At 37.1% G+C, this 27051-nt stretch overlaps 2 protein-coding genes and 2 non-coding genes across 5 annotated transcripts; 1 reads left to right on the forward strand and 3 right to left on the reverse strand.

The window, feature by feature from the left end:
• Positions 1-2972: 2972 nt before the first annotated feature.
• LOC117571598 (mitochondrial sodium/calcium exchanger protein-like) lies at positions 2973-5643 on the forward strand. The gene is made up of 7 exons (XM_034253814.2): positions 2973-3108; positions 3169-3389; positions 3447-3769; positions 4292-4762; positions 4820-4929; positions 4993-5227; positions 5294-5643. Exons 1-7 carry the CDS (start codon positions 3058-3060, stop codon positions 5566-5568), a joined length of 1686 nt encoding a protein of 561 aa, XP_034109705.1. The 5' UTR covers positions 2973-3057; the 3' UTR covers positions 5569-5643.
• Trnak-uuu (transfer RNA lysine (anticodon UUU)) lies at positions 4121-4193 on the reverse strand. Its single transcript has one exon. It is a non-coding gene; the product is annotated as a tRNA-Lys (tRNA).
• A 1367-nt stretch (positions 5644-7010) lies between the features above and the next one.
• Trnal-cag (transfer RNA leucine (anticodon CAG)) lies at positions 7011-7093 on the reverse strand. The gene has a single exon. It is a non-coding gene; the product is annotated as a tRNA-Leu (tRNA).
• An 87-nt stretch (positions 7094-7180) lies between these two features.
• On the reverse strand, positions 7181-26486 carry LOC117567182 (fatty acid CoA ligase Acsl3). 2 transcript variants are annotated; one of them, XM_034247003.2, is made up of 10 exons: positions 26299-26486; positions 15411-15687; positions 12391-12526; positions 10570-11008; positions 10299-10505; positions 9766-10240; positions 9532-9704; positions 9204-9467; positions 8871-9146; positions 7181-8802 (listed from the first exon to the last, which is right to left on the reverse strand). In XM_034247003.2, the coding sequence occupies exons 2-10, from the start codon at positions 15431-15433 to the stop codon at positions 8648-8650; spliced, it is 2148 nt and encodes a 715-aa protein (XP_034102894.1). In that variant the 5' UTR covers positions 15434-15687; positions 26299-26486; the 3' UTR covers positions 7181-8647. The 2 variants fall into 2 exon arrangements, with proteins under 2 accessions (XP_034102894.1, XP_034102896.1); XM_034247005.2 differs by lacking the exons at positions 15411-15687; positions 26299-26486 and adding an exon at positions 12619-12734.
• Between the last annotated feature and the right edge of the window lie 565 nt (positions 26487-27051).

Genomic DNA, 27051 nt, shown 5'->3' on the forward strand with positions numbered 1-27051 from the left:
AGAGAGAGAAACTGTCTAACAAATTTCTCTCTTTCGTTTGGCGACTGCGCGTTGCAAGTGTACCAATTTAACCGTTAGTTATCTTTATCCTTAAAATGTATCTCTATCCGCAAAAGCAACCCCTGTTGCGATGTTTTTAGACCATGTTATGAACAGCAGTTGCAGCAGACAAAAAGCTTTAATTGGGACACCTTTGGGAATTAATATTTTAGATTTGTGAATCAGAAACATTGCCCCAACTGACTGTAAAAATATTTTATTATTGTTAATCTATATTTTAACAATGTCTATCTAAATTTGATATAAATTGTACATCTAAATTTAAAACTTTAATTGACATTTTTCCTATTCAAAATGAAAAAAAAATCTTTCAAAATTAAAATGTGTTTTGTTCTATTTGGTACTATACAAATTTTATTAACAAATTGAAAGTGAAATAACTTGTTGGTTAAAAAAATTAAAGATTAAATTAAGAAAATTTTAACAAACGTTTTGCTATTGACTATAAATAACAAAGTTCATATAACATGCCTTCTGAACTAAGAATAATTTGTAAATTATATATAAAAAATATATTTTATTCTACAATATATTGCTTTTTTCTTTTCTAATATATATTAGATTAACGAACAAGATTTATACTATTCACCCGAATCTTAGTACAACGTTTTATTAAATATTCTATACATAGTTCAGTCTGTTGTTACACTAATCCTCCCACATTCAAGTGTTCAAGGTCGAGTGGCATAACATGGATGTTGATAAGTTGCAAAAATGTTGCACACAAAATGCAAAACTTTCTAGTGGCATTTCGATAACCCCCTTCAATATTTGTTGCATCTCTCTGCGTGTGTTTCATATTTTTTGGAATACTCCCATGCATTTTCACAGTCATTTGAACTCGGCGGCACTCGCGAAATGTGCAACATGGTGTAAAGAAATCGCATTAAGCGTTGCAGTTGACTCCGCGGCAAAAAAATAAAATAAAATAATAGTGCATCAATCTGCGAACAAGAATCGAAAATTGAATATATACGTTTGGTTGCAAGTTCGAGTGGATTGCACTTTTCTGTGTGTGCAACTGTCGAAGTTAGTTTGCAACGCTTTTGATAATGTTGTTATAAATGAAATTGAACTTGAGTGGCCTAAGTGAATGAAGTGAAGGTTAGAACTGAACAATAATCCTATTCTATAAACAAACTTCGATCTAATGCTCAGTTTCTTTTTTAAAAAACTAAACCTAATCATGTAGCTAAAACTTACATTATTAATACATAATATGTCAACCTCTTCTATATACTTTCAACACTTAAGAACTTATTCAAACCTTTTGTAAGCAATTTCAATCCAGCCAATACTCTATGGTAAATTTCAGAACAAAAAATAATGACGTATATTCTTGAGACAGTTTCAAAACTCACTCAAATTCGAAATGCAAAATTAATACAGACATGTAATGCTCAACTTACAACATAAATATTAATATCAGCTTTCCTCACATTTATGGTAAACTAAATGCAAATCAATCATTACAACAGTTTCAAACCATAAGTATCAATTGGGAAAGAAGTTAGCTTAAACACAAATCTGCATCGAAAACAGATACGTAATGCGAATCCGTTTCTGTAATTGCATCTGTAACTGTTGCTGGCTGCAACTATTGTGTTCGTTGCCTTAACTATGTTTGTTTTGTTGGCATTGACAGGCAAAACGTAGTCAAAAAGCAACTTTAGCCGTATTGATGCTCTTATTTGCATTTTTACTGCAAACTCGAAATCGATTTCATATGCTGCCCATGGAAACTTTGGGCGTGCCAAGTTACGTGTAGCTATCTGTATGTTTATATAGAACAGTCAGTCAGCCAGTGAAATGACTGTGATGCGTTTTATTGGCCCAGCATTGTCGTGTTATCGTCCTGGTTTCGTTTGCACAGCTACAGCTAGCCATTGCGCATTGTGGCGTATACGTAATATTTACCTATCTAAGTATAATATATCTTAATGCGGCTGCTTCAATGTCAACATCGTTGTCAATGTCGAAGCATGATGCAAGCATTTAATTCTGTGTTCACTTTCTTGTTTTGTATTGTTGTTGTTGCAATGTTCACTTACGTTTCGTTTCCGTCCGGTCTTGTCAAGCATATCCGCCTGATATGGCGTCTGATTTCCGCTTTGCGCTTCAGCGAGCTGCGAATGACGGCGAACGAGCTATTGCCGAGATTGACAGCTCGCCTGCCTGTCTGTCTCCCTCCCTATCTCTCTCTCTCTCTCCCTATGTTTCTATCTTCGTTTTCTATCCTGCCTCTCCTCTGGCTGGCCATCAATCCGTGTGTGTCCTGACTGCGGCATCTTAGCGACCTTCAAAGTGAAAGTTTTCGCTTTCGACTTCGCTGCTTGTCCTCTCCACTTCACTTGCCCCTGCCACACTGGACTCTGCCACTAACAACTTTTTTCTTGCCGCTGCTTTCGCTGACATTGAAAGCACATTGCGCATTTCTGATTCAGACTCTTAGCGTGTGCAATCGTCCGTGATTAAATCAGTATGTTAGAGTTGAGTGTGCGACTCTCTGTTGCATTCCTAAATGTTTTTTTGACATTTTAATTCCATGCTGTTTGTTGTATTTCAATTTAGGATTGAGATTTTAATAAGATTTATCGTAGCATTAGTTGCAGCTTCTATAAGCTTAAGCTGCTTTAGAAATCCTAAAAGATTATTATTTAATGTTAATATGTAATTTAAGCTTTTAAAGTAAAAATATATTTATAGTTAGTTCAAAGAGTTGAAAGGGAACGTGGACAAATTTTTAATTAAACGTGATATGCGTCAAATTTATACAATAGTAATATTGTCAGCAAATTTGTTATTCATAGCCGAAGTTGTATAAAGCTCTCAAAGACTTTTCTTTATATAAAAAAGGCAGGCTGACAATATTGTGTCGATTGTTGGGAAATCAAGATCAAGACTGTCGAAGTAAATTTCATAAAACTACATTCATTGTAGAGGCAACGACTCGTTTATATTATTCTTAATAATAATTTTGTGAAGTGAAAATACAAAATGGTTGAAAAAAACGACCTGGAATTGTCCTTCGAGAAGCACAAGGATGAGGTAAATAATATCCACTAAAAATATAATTATCTATTAATGCTGCATGTTAATCGCGTTTAGTTGAGTTGTTCCAATGTGATGAAAATACCCTATGAGATGCGTTGCAACTTTATAAAGACAACGAAAAATTGTGACAAATTTTTGGGTGTTACAAATTACCTCAAGTTTGTCGAGTGTAGTAAAAAGGATACCTCGCGTATTGATGAAATATTATCCTGTTGTGGACTGGCCGTTCTTTTCTTCTACTTGGTGCTGTTCGTTGCCATTGTTGCCGATCGATTGTAAGTTGTTAAAGATGTTTCATTTGTTCGTTTATGAGTTTGATCGTTTGATCGCAGTTACAGTCCTGCTCTGAAGGCAACAGCGAAGAAAATGCATATGAGCGAGCATTTGGCTGGTGTAACCTTGCTGGCCGTTGGCAACAGTACCTCTGACTTTTTGGGTCAAATGCAGAGCACACATATAGATCAGGTATTCACGTATATGATGGCGAATGCCATACTCGTCACACTCATCTCTGGCGGACTCGTTTGCTATCTGTGGCCCACCCAGCTGCCCAAGTATGAGACTGTTCGGACTCTTCTATTTTTTATGCTGGGCGCCGTTTCTGTGGAGTATATGTACACAACAGATTCCAGTATATCGGTGATCGAATGCTCTTGTAAATATCTTTTCTTACTAGTGATTTATTTCTTCTTAGTTTTTGATTTATCGATTGTTGGTAGTGATTTATTTTTTTTATTTTTATTTAATATTTTTTAACTAGTAGTTTACTTTCTTATTTTGAATTTAACAACTTTATTTGTTGGTATTAAATGTTGCCATATCGCAACGATTATAGTAATTATGAGCTTAAAGGTTATCAGCGTGTCAAGTACACTGAAGTAAGTCTTAGTGTAAGGCACTTTTAGTCTATGAAATTCACTTATAAATAGATTTATTTTAATATAATTTTTTTATAAGGTGGCCCAAAGTAATTACAAATTTTATATTTACAAAAAAAATTTCGGTTCGCCCGAGCAGGGACTTGAACCCTGGACCCTTGGATTAAAAGTCCAATGCTCTACCGACTGAGCTACCCGGGCATATGTTTTTCCGCTAGAAATAGCGCTAGATGCTATCGCAATAACAAGAATTTAACAAATAATCAATAATAATTTAACAAATACCATTTGTTTTGCAGTGATTATCTTTTTATATATTGTCTATTTGATTATCGAAATTATCGAGGGATATATTGAAAAAGTTGCTGACCGTGGCATTGTCATCCTGGAGTCGAGGATGCAATATTCACATGCTCCTCGATCCCCAAGATCGACATCCATTCGTCGCTCCTCCACATCGTTCAGTTCCAAGGAAAAGGAACGCAACACCATCAACACTCAGGCCACACGAATGGTGGACTATCGCGTGGCAAATCCAAAGAACGAACTGCTCCTCGAAGGCTTCGTAGAGACTATACAGCCTATCGAAGAAGAGTATTGGCGCAATTCTGGATATGCCGTACGCGTTGCTCTGCTCATACTTGCCCCCTTGGTGTTCTTTTGCAAGTTGCTGATGCCGATTGTGAATTTGGAGAGCAGACGCCACGGCTGGTCAAAGCTGCTCAACTGCATCCAAATCGTAATCACGCCGCTGTTTGTCACCGGTGTGGGTAAGTTTAGTTTCTCCATCTACATTTTGCAAATCATTTGACTTTCTTTTTTCGTAGTGTCAATGAGATTTTCACTCGTAATGTGCTTTCAACTTTTAATAACCGTTCCGGTTGCTTTGGCTGTATTCAAAAACTCCCGCACGGATTTGCCACCGCCTTATCACTTTGTAAGTGATCCTTGATCCTCGACTCGAATGTGAACGCTCATCTCATCATCATTATTCTAACAGGGTTTCGTCATCCTTAGCTACGTCGGATCCATTCTGTTGCTCTACATTTGCACTAACGAAATGAATGAAATATTGAATGTGGTTGGACTAGTTTTCGGATTGTCGGCTGAATTCATTGCCTCTACCATCAGTTGTTGGGGCTCCTCGATGTGTACGATTGTCATCAACTGTGTTCTCGCTCAGCATGGCTACGGTGCCATGGCCATTGCCGCCAGTTACGCTGGTCCCTATTTCAGTGAGTACATTAAAAGTACATACATTAAAACTACTAACTTTCAATGCGATCAACTGATTGGCTTAGGTTTTATTATGGCCATGGGATTCGTACCCGCTTATCGGCATGTTTTGGGCACTTACAGTGGCTCGGCTAACGGCTTTTATCTGGTTGCTTATGTCTTTCTTATTATCTCTCTATCAAGCTCCTTGATTTGGTCATTGCTATTCAATTTCTATGGACGTCGCTCGGTTGGTATCTACAACTTTATAATCTACATGCTGTACATTATTTATTGTGCTCTATGCGAAATGGAACTAATACATTCTTATGCTCTGGACTCTGAAATCAAAATTGTCTAAGGATTAGCTGGACTTTTATACAACTCTTTACAATATACGACATATTATAAGCGTGCTTAATTGTTGAGTAATAAATTGCAAGATACAACTTTTGTTATTACTCGTACAATATCAGGAATTTTGTCATTATTCTCATTGTGACTTGTTGGCCAACAGCCATTAAATGTCATTGAATTGATTATTCTTTAGTCGACTTTCTGCCATTGGGAATCTATGGAGCGTAAAGCATAAGCATGGAATTCTTAGAAATTCATATTAAACATATTGATATATTTTTGTGACTTTGCGTTTGCGTGTGTGAGTGTCGGCTTTCATAGTCTATTAATTTTATTAGTGGCATTAGCAGTCAGCCGTACAAACATTAAAGTTATCTATGATTGTCTGGCCAAAAAAAAACTTATATTTTGTATGCACATTTATTTTATTATAGCAAATTTGAATTGGGCACTCAACTATGCTAGTCGCAACGTTCTGCACATGACAGTAAAGGCTGAAAAAAGGCTCTTTTCAAAATAATGCAAGTGCAACTAAATAAATACATTGTAGACTTCAAAATGCACTGTAAATAATAATTCACCTTTTTATTTATTTGTTTAAGAATTTAAGTAATTAAAGGCATTTAATTTGAATTTAACGTGAAGCAAAGTTTTCATTGCCTTGGATCGTTGTTGGAACCCAAGTACAGCAATGTAACTTTGTTGCTGCTATAATTAGTATCTGCTACAAATATCGCATGCGATTTTTGTGTTATGTTATTTAACAGTGCGTAAGTTTCCAGCTGTAAATGTAAAGTGGCTATTGAGAACTGTCACAGATATAAAGCGAATTTTGTGTTACATTATTTATATTTTAAGATTTTGTTACTGGCTCTAAGATACTTTTTTCAATTTATGACGCTTATGTTCGCATTGTCGATGGACTCAGTGTAATGCACTGCATCCGTAATAAGATCCCCAATGGTTCTCCAAAGCCTCAAACTTTTTGCTTAGTGCAAGTAACGTCGAGTCGCACATTTTTTATGATTTATTTGTTGCATAAGTGCACGTTAGTAGCCATCGTTGCCAGCAACTCAGAGACCCACTTCAGGTGAGACTGCGCCCGCCGAGGAGTATGCAACGTGCCGTGGCTGCTACAGTCAAGCCCTGTAATAAATGGCCAACCGGCGGCTGCTTAAGTGACCGTTGGGCGAAACATTAACAATTTTTAATGCCACGAAAATGCGCACAATGACTTAAGTAAGGTAGTGTTAGTTTAGCGTGCTAAAAAAATGCGGAATATAGAATACCAAAATTAAAGTGAAACAATTAAAAAAGCCAACTGGTAGTGAAAGATATTAATGAAGTCAGAATTAACAAACCATATTTTATGCTGAGTAATTGTAAAATTTTGGTTAAATGTTGTAGAAGTTGTCAAATCTATAAAATTGAAAATAAAAAAATTCTTGTCAGAAGTGGGATTCGAACCCACGCCTACAGAGTAGACTGCGACCTGAACGCAGCGCCTTAGACCACTCGGCCATCCTGACATGTGAAAGCGATGCGGCCACGAAGTCTTCATGTGAGAAAACTCATTTATTTTAGTCGAATAAAACTACAACAAAAAGTGGGGAAAATATTCAAAAATGTAGATATTTATTAATTTATCTCCAGAATTATTTATACACCCAAAATGTACAATAATGCAATGATTTCATTTATATACGACTGCTCGCAACTCATTCTCGTTCTACAATAATTACGAATAACTTTGTAAAATATGCATTATACATATACATATATTGTAGTAGTGTTTATAATACACAAAATGAATTTCGATATTTTAAAAATGTTGCCTCGTTTACTACAATTTGTCAAATACATATGCCATTTTGTGGTCATTTTTCTGTGTTGTGTGTATATTTAGAAACGCAACGTTTCATAGTAAATTGCTAAACATTCCTAGAAGATAACTAAAAATATGACTAAAATTTAATCAAAATTATTTGCACATCTATAAAAATGATCGAATCTTAAGGGGGTTGTTAGGCTTCTTATTTTGGCCATTTTCTTAGATAGTTTTGCTTATCTGATTTATATATTTATGTATATTATTCCTTTAGTACTAAGTCTTTTACTTGCAGCATTTTTGAATTTTGACTTGTAATTGATTTTGTAAAGTTAACTAAATTGCTCTAAAATATATTTTACAATAATATAATTATTATTCATAGCTTTTCATGCGATTTTATTATTTTATGCTTGGAGGGTTTCTTATAGTTCTTTATTTATTTTGCTTTCTTTGTGTCCCAGCAGAGAATTAAAGATTTTTCCATCATGTTTTATGTATTTATAATTTTAATTCAGAACTTGCCGCTTTTTAGCTTTTAATTATTGTTGTGTTGTTGGTTTGCTACAATTCATTATTTCAATATTTGCCATTTATATTAAACTTAATTTAGAGAAGTATATGCTATATATGTAATGTATGTATATTGATATATACGCATTTGTGTATGTATGTATGTATAGTATTTACATAATTGTTAGGCAACCACTTAGTTAGCTTAGTTTATCGTGTTTTATAAAAATAAGTATTGTATTACGCATTCTTCACATGCCTCAAAAATGTACTAAAAAACCGAAAACTGTACATCGATTGTTATCCTTTTTGTGTTTTTGTCGTCTGCATCATAATCATTTGTCAACTATTCGTAGTCAATAAGCACAATCGTAAATTTCATCATCATTAGCATTATCGTTATAATCAACAGCATGTTAGAAAACATTTTAACCAAACCATATTTGCACATATCTAAAAACTTAACATGTTTTTATTACAATTGCAAAACAAACATAACAAACACAAATGACCTGTTTATGTTCATGCGTGTGTGTTTATGTGTGTTGTGTTGCATCTATTTGGTTTTTAGATCTTTTAGTACTTAAGCTAGTTTGGTTTCAAATAACGCATCTTTTTGTGTCTGAGCTATACTAAAAACAATTGCTATATAAGTTTAGTATATAATTAGCTTCGCTGCCGCTAATGCCGTTCCTGCTGCATTTTCTTCTACTACTGTCTCTGCCGTTTAGTATATTGGTTTTCATGAGGCGTACATGCGATTAATGTCATGCTGATATTTATCCTGGATGTCCTTGCGCTTCAGTTTGAATGCAGCCGTAACCAGACCCATATCTGGTGACCACACCTCCTTGCACAGCGTAATAGCTGCGGGCACCTCATGCTTTTGCAATTTACCTAAACAAATGAGTTTTGCACATTAAAATCAATTCGTTAACAAGCATCTGCCATGTTACACAACTCACATTTTCTCGAATGATCGCTAATTTCCTTGAGTATGGCCTTCTCCATGATGGGCGATGAGCACAGCTCTTCGAAAGATTTGTTCTTTAGTCCATGACGTTCGGCCAACTCCTCGAGACCCTTTTGATTCGGCACGACCAGCGCGACAGTGAATTGCTTTGTTGGATCGCCATATACGCAAATGTTCTCAATAATGCCACAGGTCTTCAGTTCCGACTCGACTTTGCCCAGGGAAACGTATTCACCAGCCTGCAGCTTAACCAGATCCTTCTTACGATCTGTAAAATATTGATGGGTTAATAGAGATAAAAATATTTTAGGGTATCAAGACGCACCAATAATCTTAAGTACGCCATCGGTTTGCACTTCTCCAATGTCGCCAGTTTTGAACCAACGGCGTCCGTCCTCTTCAAAGAAGTCCTCGCCAGTCTTGCCAGGCAGCTTATAATAGCCCTTGGACACGCATTCGCCACCGATAAGCACTTCACCCTGTGGATAGGGCTTGTTGGTAACACGATAGTTGCCCTCCTCCCAATTCACCAGGCGAATATCGCAAACGGTCAACGGTCCGCCAGTGCGTCCATAAGTCATATCACGACCTGCAAGGCGAGAAGATGTTATTAAATATATTTTCCTAGTTTGCTGTATATCGAGAACACTTACTGTCCATTACAGTGGCGCCCGAGGTGGTCTCAGTCAGACCATAGCCCTGGATCAAGTCCACGCACAGGCACGTCTTGATCTGCTCGTGTGTGTCGGACGAAAGCGGCGCTCCGCCGGACATAATGATGCGCACCTTGCCGCCCATCAGCTTGGCCACTTTCTTGAAGACCAATCTGCCAAAAGAAAAAGATATTTAGTAGTCTGTTAAAAGCTTAAATAACAACTACAACATACTTGTCAATCAATGGTGTCTGATAGCCGCGTTGTATCCACTTGACTTTGTACTGGTAAAGGAATTTGAAGAGCGCCTTTCTGAATGCTGAACCGGAGTTGACCTTGTCGTTGATGCCCTTGGAGATGCGATCGAGAATCAATGGTACGGATGTCATGCATGTGGGCCTTAACACAGATGCATCGCCCTTGCAGCCACGCTTAATTTTGCTACTCGTATCGATCAGAGTCAATGGAGTCGAATAGCCAATGGAAACGCCTGTCATCAAGCAAACACTCTCAGCTACCAGCTCAAAGACATGCGCAAGTGGAAGGAAACCGATCAAAACATCTTCGGGATAAATGGTGACCATATCGCAGAAACCCTTCATGGTGGCAATGCAATTCTTATGCGACAGCAGAACTCCCTTTGGTGTGCCCGTCGAGCCGGAAGTGTACATGATGATGGCAATATCCTCACCATCTGGGGGCACATTCTCTGCAAAGTTTCCAATTGTTAGATGAATTTCTTCCAATCTTCAACTGATTTTACTTACCGAATTTGCTTTCGTTTCCGATCTTAACAACTTGAGCGAAAGGCAGAACCTTGACGCCTTCCTTGAAGCCAGTGGTGTCGGTCTTGTGCAGCTGATCCTCCATGTAGATAATAGTGTTGACATTGGGGCATTGAGCGAGCAGCGTCTTGAATTTGGGCAACAGATCGTGTGAGGTAATGACAGTGGTGACTTCCGTTTCGCTGATGCCTGGTAAGTAATATGACTTAATTAATAAAATATTCTCAAATTCTCATATTTCCATTGTACTTACAGTGGGCAACGCCATCATCGCCGAGCGTAGCATAAACAGTGACAATGGGCATGGCTTGCTTGAAGCAACCGTGGGCCGCAATCATCCATTCGGCGCGTGTCTCGGCAAAGATGACAATGTTCTGGCGCGGCGCCTGGCCGAGCTCGCGAAGACCACGTCCAAAGCTGGCCGCCATGCGCTCCGCCTCAATGAAGTTCTTCCACTTGTAGTCACCCATGTTGTACTTCTTGAAGACACGTCCATTGGGTTGCGTCTCATCCTCCTCGCTCAGTATCTGACGTGTGCCCAAACAACGCTTGGTCGAATGCGTTTTGGCCACATAGTTGAAGACCTTCTCCAGCGTATCGATGTTCTCCTGCAGCATCTTCACGTGCACATCCCGTGGCGGCTCCGTGGTGCGATACGTTAGTTCAGTGTCATCGCTCTTGATGATCTTTGCCTGCAATCAACGAAAGGTATGTATTAGTATTGAAATACACTTCCAACAACTTAAGGGTATAAGAAACGGTTCTTGGGAATGGCGATTGGAACGGGATGCCCATAGCAGGGACATAAAAAACCACGCGAAATACCAAAGGAAGAGGAAGTGAAGTTTACACCAGCAATTGCTTAGAATCTGTGACTTAAACCGAACCCATAAACTCGATCACCAGGTGAAGGGTCATGTTGGGGTGCGTGTTTTGTGAGTAGGCAAGGAAGTGGGAGCGAGGGCGAGGGAAATCCAAAAACAGACACCAAAAAAATATGTAGTACAAACAACAAATTGAAACCAATTAATCAAAGAAATAAAAACAACACAAATGCAAATTAAAACCTCAATGTCATCCGGCGCGTACTTGCGGGACTCATCGACCAGCAATTTCTTGCTTATGGGCGTGGCCTGTGGGTGGTGGGAGGAAGGTCAAAAAGAGAATACCAATTATATATGTATATGTATGACAGAGAACAAGCAGATATATAGGCGACACATAACGATATCGTTCTTTGTTGTTTATGACCTATGCAGCATTTGATTTGCCATAAACGTTTATAGCAGAGCAGAGCGTGTGTCGCTCTTTTCTTTTCTAGTTTATAGCAGGTGATTTCGTTATTTTGGATCCTTATCATGGTCAAGTCGATAGACGACAATCGGTTAAATGTGGGTAATTAACTGTGTGGAAATAAACTGAATGTGCTAAACAAAAAAAGTTTATCAATGACTTTTTTCCGCCTTTGACTTGCCCATGAATCACACACTCAAAAAAAACCTAATTATTTTAACTGAGTTAAAAATAATCAATTATTAATGTTATATGCAGCAGCTGCGATTTTAAACTTAAGTTCGGCGTGACCCTGAATATAGCGATTCAATTTTCCATCGCAGCTATGCAACTTATATATTTTGAAATGTAATTTAAAAATTGATTATACACATCGATTAAAGGCCAGCACTGATAATAATATAGTTAGTACCTATAGGGACTGTGTCTCTAAGATTGACATGCCTTGATAGGCAGTCTAACGAACAGAGATAGCAACAAGAGTCGAGTACACTCGACATTTAAACAGGTAGTTGCCTCTTGACAATAAAAACTGATTATAACGCACTTTTATGGGTCCAAGGTATACAAAACTCTAATAGATAAAGATAAGGAATAGCAGAGAGACAAATGCGACTGAGAAACTTGCAAGTCAGAAAGAGACTGCAATATTATGATGCGCTAAAGGCATTGCGTGTGAGAAGGTCAACGATAAACTTCGACTGAAGCTGTGCCACAAAAATTGTCAAGCAATTCAACACAATCTAATGCTCATTATGACCACCTTTAAATTGAAACTCACCTTGACTCGCCGCGATTCCTGTCGACGTTTCCATGGCGCCTGTAATACCAAATAGACCGGCAGCGTGATAATATCATAGACAAATGCAATTGCCCTGATGGCGCCCAGTGCACTCTGCACCCAGAAGCTATCCATTCTGAAAATATATGAATATTAATATATATTTAATAATATATGCACAGCAGATGTCTTCAAAGTATTATTTAAATTGCTTGCAAAATCAATTACTTTAATTGGGAAGTGAGGGAAATACGTGCTATATATATTTGCTGGTTCGGTTCTGAATCTGGTTCTGTTGCCGTTGCAAACCGACAGCCAACTGATTTCAGTTGGCAAATCTCTCATGTGCAATAACTAGAAAAGGGTTGTCGCTGCTCGCTGCTAGCTGCTTGCTTCTCTCTGCTGACTTGGCTGGCTTAGCGACGCAGCGATAACACACTGACAGAAAACATTTCAGCCTCTTATCAGTAGTGGTTCAGTAGTATAAACGTCGTGTAGATTGTCAGCCAACAACACAGTCAAGACACAGTCCGATTGCGCTTTTTGATTCCGTTACTAATTGGAACAAGTCGGTTGCAGGTACAACGCAAGTCTGCTTTTTCCCATACGGTATTTTCGCAATTTTCGACAACAGCTTTTCGCGTACTTCCGCAGCGACCTTTGGTCCGAGATCGTTTACTCATATTGCCAGTCAATATCAGCGGCAACCAACAGTAACAGCAACAGCCAAAGCACTTGTGTGTCACAAGTGTGTCATAAAAAACTACCAAGACCACAATCAATCGTCCGACTCATTACAGAGCACTTAAACCGCTAAATTGATTTATGATGCAGATAACTTCATTTGAAGCGTTGCCCAATTAAATCGACTGATTGCCAGTGATTTCAAATGCACGACTCAATACAGTTTTGTGTAAAGAAAAAGCATAGTTCTTTCATAGTTGTTCTTCCGCCTTTGTGTTCTAAGTCTAGATGATCTCATGCTAAAACTATTTTGCTATAAACCTTTATAGTCATTTTTAACATACTCTAAATTCAACTATACAATATGTTTTTAATTTTACATTTGAATCTAAAATATAATTTAAATTAAAATACATATACTAAATGGTATATTTGGTAATACTAATATATATGCAAAATATACTACAAAGTACAATAAATACCTCACTACAGACTATCAAACAGTTCTCCCATCTTAAAATAAATCCCATTTCGATGTATAACAACTTTATGATTACTACATAACACTCAATTTAAATAGCCAAGGTCGTTTCCATTTCATATCATACGAGTCCAAATCAAAGCTGCGTTCCAAAAGCCATCTGGCTTATAGTCCACCTGCAGATAGTCTATCTGAAAGTTGTGTATGCTTGTGATTGTATCTCAGACTACTCTATGCACAATATCTGTGTGTGTTTGTGTGTGTCACATGCTAATCAACGCTTGCATGGAAAGTCAATTATCAACCTTTGCACTGTCACATTCGAGTCTGAGACGTTATCAACGAAAAACCGCTAATAAGCTAGAATATAATTAAAGTTTCAATACTCTTATCAATTTGGGAAATTTGAACAGAAGCAGGTGTATGTCATGTTTTCTTTATAGATCGAAATATATACCATATAAGTATATATGACTGTTTTTGATAAGTTAAAAATGCACTTAATCGCTAAATTTCATTATAATGAGATCAGTGCAAGGCGAGCAAAGTAAAAGTTTTGCGTTGCTTTGGCAATCACAGCTCACAACGTAGCACACATCGTGAAACACATACTATAAATATTTGTGATAAGGCGCGTTGCGCTGTGATAAGCAAGCCACCACGACGTCACGTCCCTGAACTTGGCATGCATTTAGCTCCAGCTCACTTCAGTTCCGAGTAGCGGGAGAGAGAGAGCGAATTTCCTCTTTCTCTTTCTGTCTCGCTCTCTGTCTACTACGTTGTAGAGCACTGTGGGCGTTGGTCTGGCACTGATTGCAGATTTGATTTTTGGTCATTTCACGCTCTCTGATTAGACATGGACATCAATATCACATCAAGCGATAATGTCGCCAACCATATTCAATATATAGAATAGTACATACATATATAGAATAATCGCTGTAAAATGCGTTTGAAATTCAATACCGTCTCACTACTTTTCACTTGCTTTACGCACATATTTTTATGAATGATATTGCGTCTTTAGCCTATCAATTGATAAACCTTGTGTGGCCCAGTTTATAATTTAGGATATCATTTTATTCGTCTTAAGGAACTGTCAATCTTATCACTTGGCTGCTAGATATCTATTAAAAGTGGGTGTAGCTCGGTCTTTGCCCTCAATGAAATCTGAGTAAACTATAATCAATGAAATTTTAAATTTAATTCGAACGCGATCGAACATTAACCCAAACAACCTTGCGTCGGACTCCAGGGGTGCAGTTTTGTGAAAATTATAGATATGTGTGTTGATTTAGTTATGGCGTAAAAGAATTAAGAAAGCGAGTATGCTCGACTGCGAGATACTCAAGAATAAAGCTAAATAAATACTGAAATATACTACGAAGTATATATTTGCTATATCGATATACTACTACTTGTAAAATATACCATAGGATATAAAATATACCGGATTGTCAACTAATACTTAAGATTACCCATTCTATAACCTGTCTTTAATATAAAAATGTTAATTATACTAAAGATTACCCACTTTATTACCTATTTTACCATATAAAATCTTAGATAAGACTTCCAAGATTGAAACCTTTAACTAAGCACATTTCTCATGCCAATTTATGGGCAATCGTCAAGTTGAAATTATTTTGTTATTGCAGTACTGTGTTTAATTCCAAAACCAGATCTTCCAGCACCGACAAAACACACACACGAATACAAGTTGATACGCATAATTAGCACATGGCTTGACGAATGGATATGTGAGGGGGGGAAAGGGGAAGTTGGGGGTGGTATGGGGGGTAGGTAAATACGTAGTTGATTGAGAAGGAATGTATGTATGTTTGTATGTACTTACTGCGCATCATCTTCGATGAACATCTTGCCGCGTTTTTAGTGTGACAATTGGACGATGAAGAAGGTAAGCGGGCGACACAGAGACACAGGAGGGAATTGCGCGCTGACACCAAATTACACAGAGCGAGATAGAGCGAGCGAGAGAGAGCGATGCGGGAATGATAGAGAGAAATGATAGCTAGCAGTTTCTCTAATGTCCTTCGGTCTTCTTCTTTAGTTTTGGCGGTTGCACTGCTGTACAATGCTGCGTATGCGTAATGCGACGTCTACGTTGTTAGCTGAAATCGAGGGAAGACAGACAAATGGATGCAACACTCAAACGATGATGTCATTCTCCTTACACTTCTCTTGTGTTGTTCTTTTATTTACCTACAATGAAATGAGAGAGAGAGAGAGAAAGAGAGATATGTATTTATGTCGTGACAATCGTGACAATGAAGATACAACAATGTGTTAAGAGTATGCGATAAATAGAGTAGAATGAAAGATACAAGTGCTAAAGCAAAGATTCAATTCGAGTATCTTTAGTGAGTAAAAATTAACAATGGATTTATAGTAGATGTAGAATACCAACAAAAAAAAAACTTGTTCTCATTCAATAACAATTAAATACGTATAAAATGAGTAAAACTTTTCCAGCTGCCTTGAAAGATTTCCAAACATTTAGCTAAAAATAAACTTATTTTAATACTAAACAAATAAGTAAAATTGTATTTTGCTTTCATCAACACAAAAATGCAGTAAAAAAAAATGAACCGAATCCAATGAAAGAAAAGCAAGTAAAAAAGCTACAGTCGAGTGTGCACGACTGTGAAATACCCGTTACCTTAAGAATAATAGCAAAATAATGCGCTATTATTCTTAAAATGTATTAAGTTGACATATTAAAATTGCTAAAATATACCTAATGCTATAGTTTGTGAATTTGTTCGGTATAATTTTTAAAATATACTGAAATACTATACAGAAAAAGTTCTAAAAATATGCCTAAAACCAAATTTGGTATATTTGTATATGATTACAGGCAAAATATGCAACATTGTTAAGTAACTTCTAAATTATGATCACAAATAAGAATCGTAGATTATAGTTATTATTGTAAATGTGTCATACAGACACTGATCAAGAATATATATATTATATTAATATACTATTTCATACAATTCCAGTAGCCACAAAGTTAAAACACCCTTCTACCCTAAAGCTAGCGGGTATAAAAAGGTGAAATAAAAACAAGTTCTGCAAATCTTTGCTTTGCCTTGTTCTTTTGGTTTTTAGCCAACTAATGATAATAAGAATAACACAACAGACAAAGCGAACTTTGGACGCGATAGCCGCTTGCCTCATTTAAATAAACCACAAGTATAAATATATGTATAGACTTAAATTTAGACAGCCAAATTCGCATTGCATAATGTGCGAGAAATGCCAACGACAAAGCCGCAAAGACAGAAGAGTATAAGTTGGGTGTGTGTGCATGTGTGTGTGTGTATGTGTGATATTTGCCCCTTTTCTGCTTTCTCTAGGGAACAATAATGTTGCCCTAGGTCGTGGCCGATCAATAGCTGTGCAAAGCCATAACAATTTATTACAGCCAACGTGAAACTATTTTTCTTTGTTTTGTTTATGTCCACCGAAGAGCACTTTAAGCAAAGAAAAAGAAAGACAGCGAATTCTGACTTTATATAATCTAACTTAATTGATAAATATAATCTGCATTTAGTATGTAATTGCGGGGTTAACATTTAAAATCATTCTTTGTATTTAAAAAGGGTTCGATTTCTTGTTTTATCTAACTCATATTTTATTTAACTTCATTGTTACTTAATTAATTTTCTTATTTATGCAATTTCTACTTTCTTATACTTCATTTTTACTTTCATATTTTCTTTTACTTTATTTATAAGCTGCGGTCATTGCACCGTCTCTCACTTCAAATAACCAAAACAACAATGTTAACAAAGGCTACGTGTTTTGTTTACAAAGCAAAAGAACTTCAACGAGTTGTTTTGCAGTGAAAAAGCACTTAAAAACAAACAAGAATTTGCGAATAAATTTAAAACATTTTTTGCAATTTACATAGGACTAAATTGAACACATTTTTGCAATTTATAAATATGTAGATAGCGGTTTCTATAATTAAAATAGAAAGAGAGTGACGAATTTAATACGAAATCTCTCTTTACTGTGCGCCTTTCTCATTTCAGCAACTGATCATTGATTTGAAACATTGCTCAGTATTAATCACTCCATTTACAAAAGTGAATTGCAATCGGCGAGTGAAGGAAAAGCAAAACGCTGAGCGAAAGTTTGTTGCCACAGTCAAATGGCACAATTTGTCATGCTCACTTGCAATAGCCAAATTACAGGTTAATGAATGAAAATTGTGTTCAACAGAGGCGGCAACAGCAGTGACTGCAGCGACTGCGGCAGCGACGTTGCGTCGCGTCGCTCACTTCAGCTTGTGTAATTGTGGGGCTTGAACTTTGAGCGTCGAGATTTTGCCGCATGTGCGACGATCGTGACCCTGATCAAAGTTAAACTGCAACTAATGTGGAATGGGACCACAAGGAACCAAAGGTTCCCAGTGACAGCAACAGCAACAACAACAACTAAAACAACAACAACCGCAACAAGAGCGACGTCGACGTCGACAGACGACACCGAACAAGCAGCTGGCTGCCTGAGCGACGATCAAGTGTAAACATATGCTGAGAATGTGTGTGTGTATGTGTGTGTGTGTGTCTGGTCTGGATTAAGACAATCAGGAAATGTGTGGCGCGTATCGCTTGATTACCGGCTGTACTTTGTACCCAACACCTTTCCACCCCACTTTTCTCTCCTCTCTCTTTATTGAAATGTAGTTGGATGCTCGAAATGTCGAGCAAGTGAAAAAGTGTTGTGCTTAAACAACGGCCAGGGCACATAAAATCTGATTAAATCAACCGAAATTAGAATAATATATATCCGAGATTGCCTTGTACAATCTGTACACGCGTCGTATACGCAACATGACGTGACGAATCGCATGTCCAACCCAAATTAGGCTCTCGATTAACGAAAAAACAAACCAAATATAAAAACATGCTACCCAAGTAAAAGTTCAAGTATTATCAACAGTCGGATTTCAAAGTTCAGGTTCAGTTGAAACTTGATATATTCTCAATTCATTTAGCACAACTCGTTTGGCGCTGAGAATGTTGAACGATGCTTTAGGTGAAACTGTTTTAATTGCTTTGATTAAGGCAATTGCGAGGCCCGCCTTTAATTATAGACATGGTGCATATGCAACCCCGTTATAACCGTGTTTTTATTGTTTATTTTATTTCATTGTCTCAGCTTTGTTGTGCTTTTATTTCAGTTCATTTCATTTTGTTATTTTTTGTTTTTTTTTTTTTTTGCATAGATTGCACAACAGAAACACAAAAAAAAATATAAAAAAAACGACAGCTTGTGGAAATCATTGAGGCAACAAACGTGCAGTCGTTGCAACGTCACGCCTGACTAACTGGAAATGCAAAAGTATCTGTATCTGTATCTGTGAGATACTGGATTGACAACCTCGAACTTGAAAGCGCATTTATGCATGTTAATGGCGTTTTCATTTCACTGACATCAGCCAAAATCGCGAGTATCAAGTCTCGACAAACATTCAAGAATTCTTCTTTGTCGATTGTCACGCAGTTAAATGTTGTGCGGCTCAAACAAAGTCCAAGTGCGGTACAAAGTCCCCGGAGTAATTGAGCTTGAAATCGTAGATCGATAAATATTTAGTTTCATTATTGTGCGAACTATTCCACGCCGAAGACAAACATACATTATTCACTATACATACATATGTATGAAAGAACATTGCGGAGATACATATCAGTGACGAAGTAAAGACAAGACTTGCAGCCTAGGTGAAAGGAATCACAGAAAATCATTTGCCGATAAGATAATCCGCTTATGATAAGCCAATTACTTTCTAACTACTCGACTTAATGAGCAGCAGATTGCAATGGGATTAAAGTAAAAGCGAGGAGAGAGAAAGAAAGAGATTAAAGCTAAATTCTGATTTACTAAAATAAAATATGTTATCATTATTATTATTTAAAGAACTCTACGAATGTTACAAGTCAGTTTTAGAATTTAACAATATTATACTTTAAATTCAAATTATTTCTTTCAATTAAATTGCAGATTGAGAAGTGCATAAAGTATTACTTTTTATGGAGGCTTCCGAAGTAAATACTTCTTGATAATTAGAACAAAAGAATTTTAAGTTACAAAATAATGCTTCTGATGAATAATGAAACTAAAGAATATATTTGAAGTAAAAAAAGCAGTACTTTATATAATGAAATGAAACAAATGCTATAAATAATTTCTAGTCATTTCTTCCATAATTTCTAAATACATTTTTAAATAAACTTAACTACATCTCAGATAAAGAATAGATTTATAGGAAAAAAGTATTTACATAAAAACACCATAAATTAATTTTATAATTATATTCAAAAATAATATAATGTATTTTCAGTACTAAATTCAATGGATTATACAAATGCTTTTTAATATATTCCAGTCATTTCACTTATTATTGCATTAATATTATTTGCATCTCTGCATCTAACTGCATCTCTGACATTTTATCATAGAAGTCAACTTTAATCAACATGATAAATTTAGCTCTCAGAATAGGTTAAACCTGGCTATTTAATGTAGTAATATTTGTTTTTGGGATTACTCGAATATATATGTATATATTTATTTAACGACAATCGGCACGAGTCGACGGACTTGTTGAGGCAACAAACTCAATTACGTTAAGTGGGCAACTGTTACTTGAACTTTGGCAGTCGGGAGGCCATCTACAAACAATCGACCAAGGTGCTAAGCCTGAACTGGTCGTGTAACGGTGCTTGTTATACGAGTATCAGCATTTGCATGCATATATTAATAACTGACGCCAGTGCATATGTACAATATCGATGACTGGCGAGTCACCTTGACATTGTCAGCTGCAGGAATGCATAAATATTCATTCTAGCATACAAGTTGTTCTTTTAATACATTTGTAAACTCGCGCATATGCATGCAATTAAGTTACTTTGAAATATAATTCATTTCCATATGACCTAAGACAAAACAATCGCATTTGTTCTTTGTCCCTGTCGTTGACTTCGCTCTGTCTCTCTCTTTCTCTGTACGTCTCTCTCGTAAATGGGGTAACAAAATCATCGTATGACTGTGTCAAAGTCCAAAATAAAAATAATTTGCTGTAGTGAGTTTTTTTTTTTTTTTTTTGTTTGTTGTTCTCTGTGTTTATGTGAGCAGCGCGCACATAAAATGAGAAAAATACGCGGTAAGATTGAAAAAAGTAAAACAAGAAAAACAACAACATCAACGATCAACGGCAATAATACGTAAATTTGAAGAAAAAAACGACAGCAATTTGCACGACGCGTTGAGTATTTCATTGAACGAAAAGAGAAAGAGTAACAAACATGCGAAACAAACAAACCGAAGATTGTGTGGGTGAATTTAAATAAATTTGATTATTGGCAAGTGCAGGTCTTACTCACAAGCGACAGAGAGAGCGGGAGAGATCGAGTGTGAGAGTAAGCTCACACACACACACAAGCACACTTCGAACACTGATGGATACTCGTACAGAGCTGCATAAGAAGACAGTTTTGTTCGCTCATTTGCACTCGCTCATTTCGCGTTTGCCGATGACCGATTGTGTGTGCGTTTGTGTGTGTGAGTGTGTGAAAGTAAAGCGACGTCAAGAGGCAAGCGCCAAGTGACAAGCGCTGCTGACGTCGCCGTTGCTCACACAAATGACCTAGACAAGCATGCGTGTAGTTATCTTTAGAGTGACCATTGCATGGTCGCCGCTCACTCCCCTAACGAAGCACGTGCCATGCCAACCAACGAACCAACCAAGCAAGTGAAGTGAAAATTTTCCACAATGTACTAGTTAGAGTAGTCAGTATTGGCAATGATCATGATCATGGAGCTTTAATACTCATAACAACTACCATACAATGCGGATAAGTTGGATGGCAAAACCGGTTAGAAAATCTTTTCAACAGACACTAAGTTCGTGACTAAGGCAAACAATGTTTATGTCTCTTTCTCTTTGTGTGTAGGTGAGCTTGATTGTTTATCAGTGTGCGAAGCATTGAAAAAAAATTAAGGGAAAACATGTTTATTACCAGTGCCGCATGCCAAAATATAGAACTTAGTCAAGCGTTATGCTTTTACTCTTTTGTAAACTTACATTCGTATGTATTTACGTAATCTTAACACACGACGTAAGGCATTAGTTGGAAACATTCTAATTGGATGTCAAAGCGCCATCTATGGACAAAGCTCAATGCCGACAAACTGAACGACGCACATGCGTTTGTCCGTTACGAAAGGAATACTTTTTAAATGCTTTAAAAGCGAGTGTTGATTTATTTAGAAACTGTTGGCAATGTGCATTTTCTGTAGACCATTAAGAGTTATCAGGCGCCCTTTAGTAAATGTAATCTCACTAGCAGACATCCACAATAAGTCACAAAACTTTAACGACACTCACACAAACGTACTTATCTACTTATAGCTGTACATACATATGCAATAGTGTGTATTGTATACACATATGCAGATGCACATAGAAATCGCATGACTATTTTCGATGGGTCTCGTTGAAGCAACAGCAACAGAAACAACAACAAAGGCAGCAGAAAAAGAAAAGCGCCAGACGAAAAGCGACTGGGAAATGGGTGCAGGGAAAATGCGGCTGAGGGTTGAATCGCGGCAACACGTTTTTCCTTCTTCTTCGTTGTGGCATTTGGTTATACCAGCTGAAAATCATACGAGTTTAAGGGGAAATGTTGCGCAGCAACAGCAACAACAAGAAACACATCTGCGGCGAAGAGAAAAGAAACTGCGGCGAATACGCGCAGCATGGCCAACGAATGCAACGTCAACTGTACAAGAGAGAGCCAGAAAGAGAGAGAGCGAGTAGCGCAGGGTAAAGGCGAAGGCGAAGTCAAAGTGGAGATGGCAAGGCGAACTCGATGTGCGCGCTTTTCACACTCTTTTTGGGTGGTGCGGAGGGAAGCTAAAAAGGTCAAAGAGCATGTTGTTTACTTCGCTCAGGGGTTTGGCCATGAATGAAAGCTGTGACCGGCAAAAAAATAAAAAAAAAACCTTCACATAAGTGTATATATTAATAATGTACTTATGTACATATGTAGATATGTATGTTAATAATTGGAGGAGTCAACGCAACTGAAAGATACTCTGTATTATTTTCACTATTCACTTTATATTTTAATCAGTTGCTCAATTAAAACTGTAATTACCTAATCGATTCAATGCTTTATATTCTAGTTTTTCCACAACACTGAACGTGCCTACTACCAATAATGATAAACAACTACAACACATGCTACCGGGCCATAAACAAAACCGCACCCCAGAAAATTCATCGTACCGCGCCTCTTCATTTGAAATGCAACAACATTTCAATGAGGGCCATCGAGCGTTGGTCTCGAGCTCAGCTGGTCAGTGAGCGCCGTCGCATTCACAACAAGAACAGAAACATATGACACATCACATCACATAAACACACACACAAATGCACACTCGCACACGCATAAATGACCCCGAAGCAGAATTACGCCCCCACCAAAATCCCTTGGAACAAAAAGGCAAAACAGCACACAGCAGAAACTCGCATGATTTTCTGTTGGTATAATAAACTGAACACAGGGCAGCAATGAGTGGGGAAGCAGGAGAGGCAGCTGAACTGAGTCAGCTTGACCGAGAGAGAGCCAGAGAGAGTGTGTGCACAAAATATTTACATGTGTGCGTGTGTATATTTACAAGAAAGTACACGTGCAGTCAACGGCTGTCAGGGGAAGTGTGCCAGACAGTCAGAGAGCGAGCGAAAGAGAGTGTAACCACAAGAGAGGAAGTACTTCAAGGCAAATCAGACTGAATGTATGAGTGTGTGGGTGGAAGAGTGCGTGTCTGTTTTACAGCGTATTATCAAAAACGCTATTAGACTTTTTATCTAATCAGAATCCTTTTTAATTGAAAATAACGATGCTCAGAAGAGAGAAACACGTCATTTAAAGTTGATGACATTCTCTTTATTGCTCTCACGATGAAGCTGGCAGCTGGTATTGAAGGTCGTTACCACCTCTCGCCCTCTCTCTCTTTTGCACTCTTGGCTATAAGTTGCAAGTTTTCAATTTGCAATTCAAAATCAAATGAAACAAAAAATCGATACAGAAATAAATAAACATAAATTGGTTGCCAATGACAACAACAATTGCATAATGCACAAAAGTAAAAACTTTCGTCTAAAATAGAAACTAGGTCAACCGCATGAATTGTTTATCAAACTTTAGGAAATCTAGAAAATAAAGTTTGTTAATGCCAAGTCAAGAGAGTGGGGTGCTGCATTTTATATTGCCGACATGGTCATTGATAAGGTGGCGTGACATTTGAGCCATTTGCCCGCCGCACCGGCAAACGCTAGAGAGCGAGAGAGAATGCACAAGTGTCTCTCTATATGTGTGCGTTGTGCATGAAAGTGTATGAGTGTGCGTGTGCGTGTGTGTGAGAGTGTCAGCTGAGCAGACGATGGCAAGAAGAAAAGGAAGTACGTCATGCAAACACAACGTAATTGAAATTTAAAGCTCTTCTTACCTGCTTTATTGGTGAAATGCAAAAGATTTTTTGCAGCATTTTTGCGATGATAGATTTTCAGTTGTCAATTGCAGAGCGGGGAGAGGAGCGCGGCGAACACATGTAATAAACATTAAAAACATACAAATATGAAATATAATACGACTTTTTATTCTGGGTTTGCCTTTTGGCATATGTATAAAACATATTAATACGAGAACAAAACACGCACGCACAGTGAGGAATTAAGTGTGGCGTCGTTATAAGCACGTTGTTTGTTACGCGTTTTATCCCAATTTACTCGATAAGTGCTTTTGTTTAGTATATTTGATTTTACGCAGTGCCAACGCTTGATTTGAAACTTTCACCGAATTACACACTTTTTTTTGCATATACACTAAGCAGAAAAAGTCTGCGTACAAACTTAACGCGCAACTTTGATGTTAAATAAAAATAGTTGTATTGAAGATATTGGCTTCATTTTTTTTTAAATTAACAACATATCTATTATGAAAAATTATAACCAGTCTCCAATTATTTCCATCAGCAACTTTTTTAATTAAAATCAAAAAACAAAAAATACACATGTTTTCGAATCAGAAAAAGTCTGCGTACAAACTTAAATTTGTTTAAAAAAAAGCCATTTATTAATAAAATATTACAAAAATTAGTACGAGGTAGGATAAATAGGAAGGTTTATTGTGCCAATCAAGCGTTTTGGCATTGATTAAACCAATTTTTGGTGAATTCTGGTGGTATTTCGATCCACTCATCCAAAATTGCTCCCGAGGGAGGAAACCGTTCGTCAAACTGGACCAAAAAGGGAAATCTCAGCGGGAAATTGTCGAATTTGTTTTTAAAACGCATTCTATGATTAAAAAAGTCCAAAAAAATTGGAATCAAACCGGCACAGTTCAATCAAAGCCACATTCTGGTAGGCCTCCAAAGCTGACCGATCGAGAAGAGCGGGAGATTTTGATGTCGGTGAGGCGTAATCCTGGGTCAACTGCCGCAAAAATTGGTCAGGACATAAAAGGAGAACTATAAGAAGGATTTACATGATAAAACAATCCGAAAAATTTCCGAAAAATTTCCAAAAAGTAGGACTTTCATGCCTGTGTTGCGCTGAAGAAGATTCTCATATCACCCGTCAGTAAAGCGAAGCGCTTTGAAATGCATCCAAGAGCCTTTAGCCTTTTGGAACAAAGTTATTTTCAATTATTGGAGCAGTTTGACATAAAAGGGCGAAAATTTGAGTGGCGCAAACCTGGCACAGCCCTTGATGTGCATAACCTTGCGCCAGCAGTTAAGTACGGTGGTGGCAGCGTGAGCAACACAGGCATGAAAGTCCTACTTTTTGGAAATTTTTCGGATTGTTTTATCATGTAAATCCTTCTTATAGTTCTCCTTTATGTCCTGACCAATTTTTGCGGCAGTTGACCCAGGATTACGCCTCACCGACATCAAAATCTCCCGCTCTTCTCGATCGGTCAGCTTTGGAGGCCTACCAGAATGTGGCTTTGATTGAACTGTGCCGGTTTGATTCCAATTTTTTTGGACTTTTTTAATCATAGAATGCGTTTTAAAAACAAATTCGACAATTTCCCGCTGAGATTTCCCTTTTTGGTCCAGTTTGACGAACGGTTTCCTCCCTCGGGAGCAATTTTGGATGAGTGGATCGAAATACCACCAGAATTCACCAAAAATTGGTTTAATCAATGCCAAAACGCTTGATTGGCACAATAAACCTTCCTATTTATCCTACCTCGTACTAATTTTTGTAATATTTTATTAATAAATGGCTTTTTTTTAAACAAATTTAAGTTTGTACGCAGACTTTTTCTGATTCGAAAACATGTGTATTTTTTGTTTTTTGATTTTAATTAAAAAAGTTGCTGATGGAAATAATTGGAGACTGGTTATAATTTTTCATAATAGATATGTTGTTAATTTAAAAAAAAAATGAAGCCAATATCTTCAATACAACTATTTTTATTTAACATCAAAGTTGCGCGTTAAGTTTGTACGCAGACTTTTTCTGCTTAGTGTACTTTTATTTTTTTCGTAGTTGCGCTTTTGCTTGCCAATTTGATGACCCACTCACACATGCATACCATCACACAAATACTAGCATTCACACACACACACTGAGACAGTAACGGAGTCACACAAAAAATTTAAAGCCGGGGCAACGCAACCAATTTCTTACTTACACAAAAACGACGTTAACGTTTCGCTTTCAATTGCGTTTTAAATATGATTTTAGTATGCGTTTTAATTTCGCGCCCGCATATATGTATGTGAATATCAAATATTTAATATGTATGTATTTTTTCTTTATTGTTTCCCGGACGCGTTCAGCGCTACGAACGTTCTCAAAACACGTTGAGTTTGTTTCTGATACGTGTATAAAATGTCGCTGTCGGTTTTGCCACGATTATTTTTCACCGACCACTCACTCACACACACAGGCAAAACAAGTACTCTCAACAACGCTGCTCTCTCCTCGTTCTTCTTGCGGTAAAATTCGTTTTATTACGTAGTTTTCTCTGCACCGCATGCAAATGCAGTTGGTCCAAAGTCAATAAGCAAAAGATCCTTATTGGAAAATGCACGGCTTTTATTGCAGAGCTTAGATGCTGCAACGGTTCTAAATAAGTTCTTTTTACACACGCGGCGTACTTAAAATTTTTTTAATTTCTTGTTGATGTTTGTGTTAAGTGTGACCGCAAATTGCTTCGGAAATACACTCTTTTCAGTCCAGCAAACAAGAAAAAAATCCCCTTAGAATGGCCACACTTCATATGGTATATTTGAGGCGGTTAATTTTAAACATTTTCTGCTTTTTTTTAGGTACAACATAAAAGATTCTCTAGAATACCGCTTAAATAAGCTCTTTAAATTTATTTAATTCACATTACAAATAACAATTATCAAAATAATATAAAAGCGAGCAAACATAGAAC

The sequence above is a fragment of the Drosophila albomicans genome, chromosome 3 (assembly GCF_009650485.2).
Source record: "Drosophila albomicans strain 15112-1751.03 chromosome 3, ASM965048v2, whole genome shotgun sequence".
Classification (NCBI taxonomy): domain Eukaryota; kingdom Metazoa; phylum Arthropoda; class Insecta; order Diptera; family Drosophilidae; genus Drosophila; species Drosophila albomicans.

Bases quoted from the DNA above. Each gene is read 5' to 3' on its own strand.
- LOC117571598 (XM_034253814.2), top strand. From the start codon at position 3,058: ATGGTTGAAAAAAACGACCTGGAATTGTCCTTCGAGAAGCACAAGGAT. The intron at 3,390-3,446 runs GTAAGTTGTTAA...GTTTGATCGCAG, and splicing joins GCCATTGTTGCCGATCGATT to TTACAGTCCTGCTCTGAAGG. The intron at 4,763-4,819 runs GTAAGTTTAGTT...CTTTTTTCGTAG, and splicing joins GCTGTTTGTCACCGGTGTGG to TGTCAATGAGATTTTCACTC.
- LOC117567182 (XM_034247003.2), bottom strand. From the start codon at position 15,433: ATGTTCATCGAAGATGATGCGCA. The intron at 11,009-12,390 runs GTGAGTTTCAAT...CGTTGATTGCAG, and splicing joins AGGAATCGCGGCGAGTCAAG to GCAAAGATCATCAAGAGCGA. The intron at 10,241-10,298 runs GTAAGTAAAATC...GAAACTTTGCAG, and splicing joins CGGAAACGAAAGCAAATTCG to AGAATGTGCCCCCAGATGGT.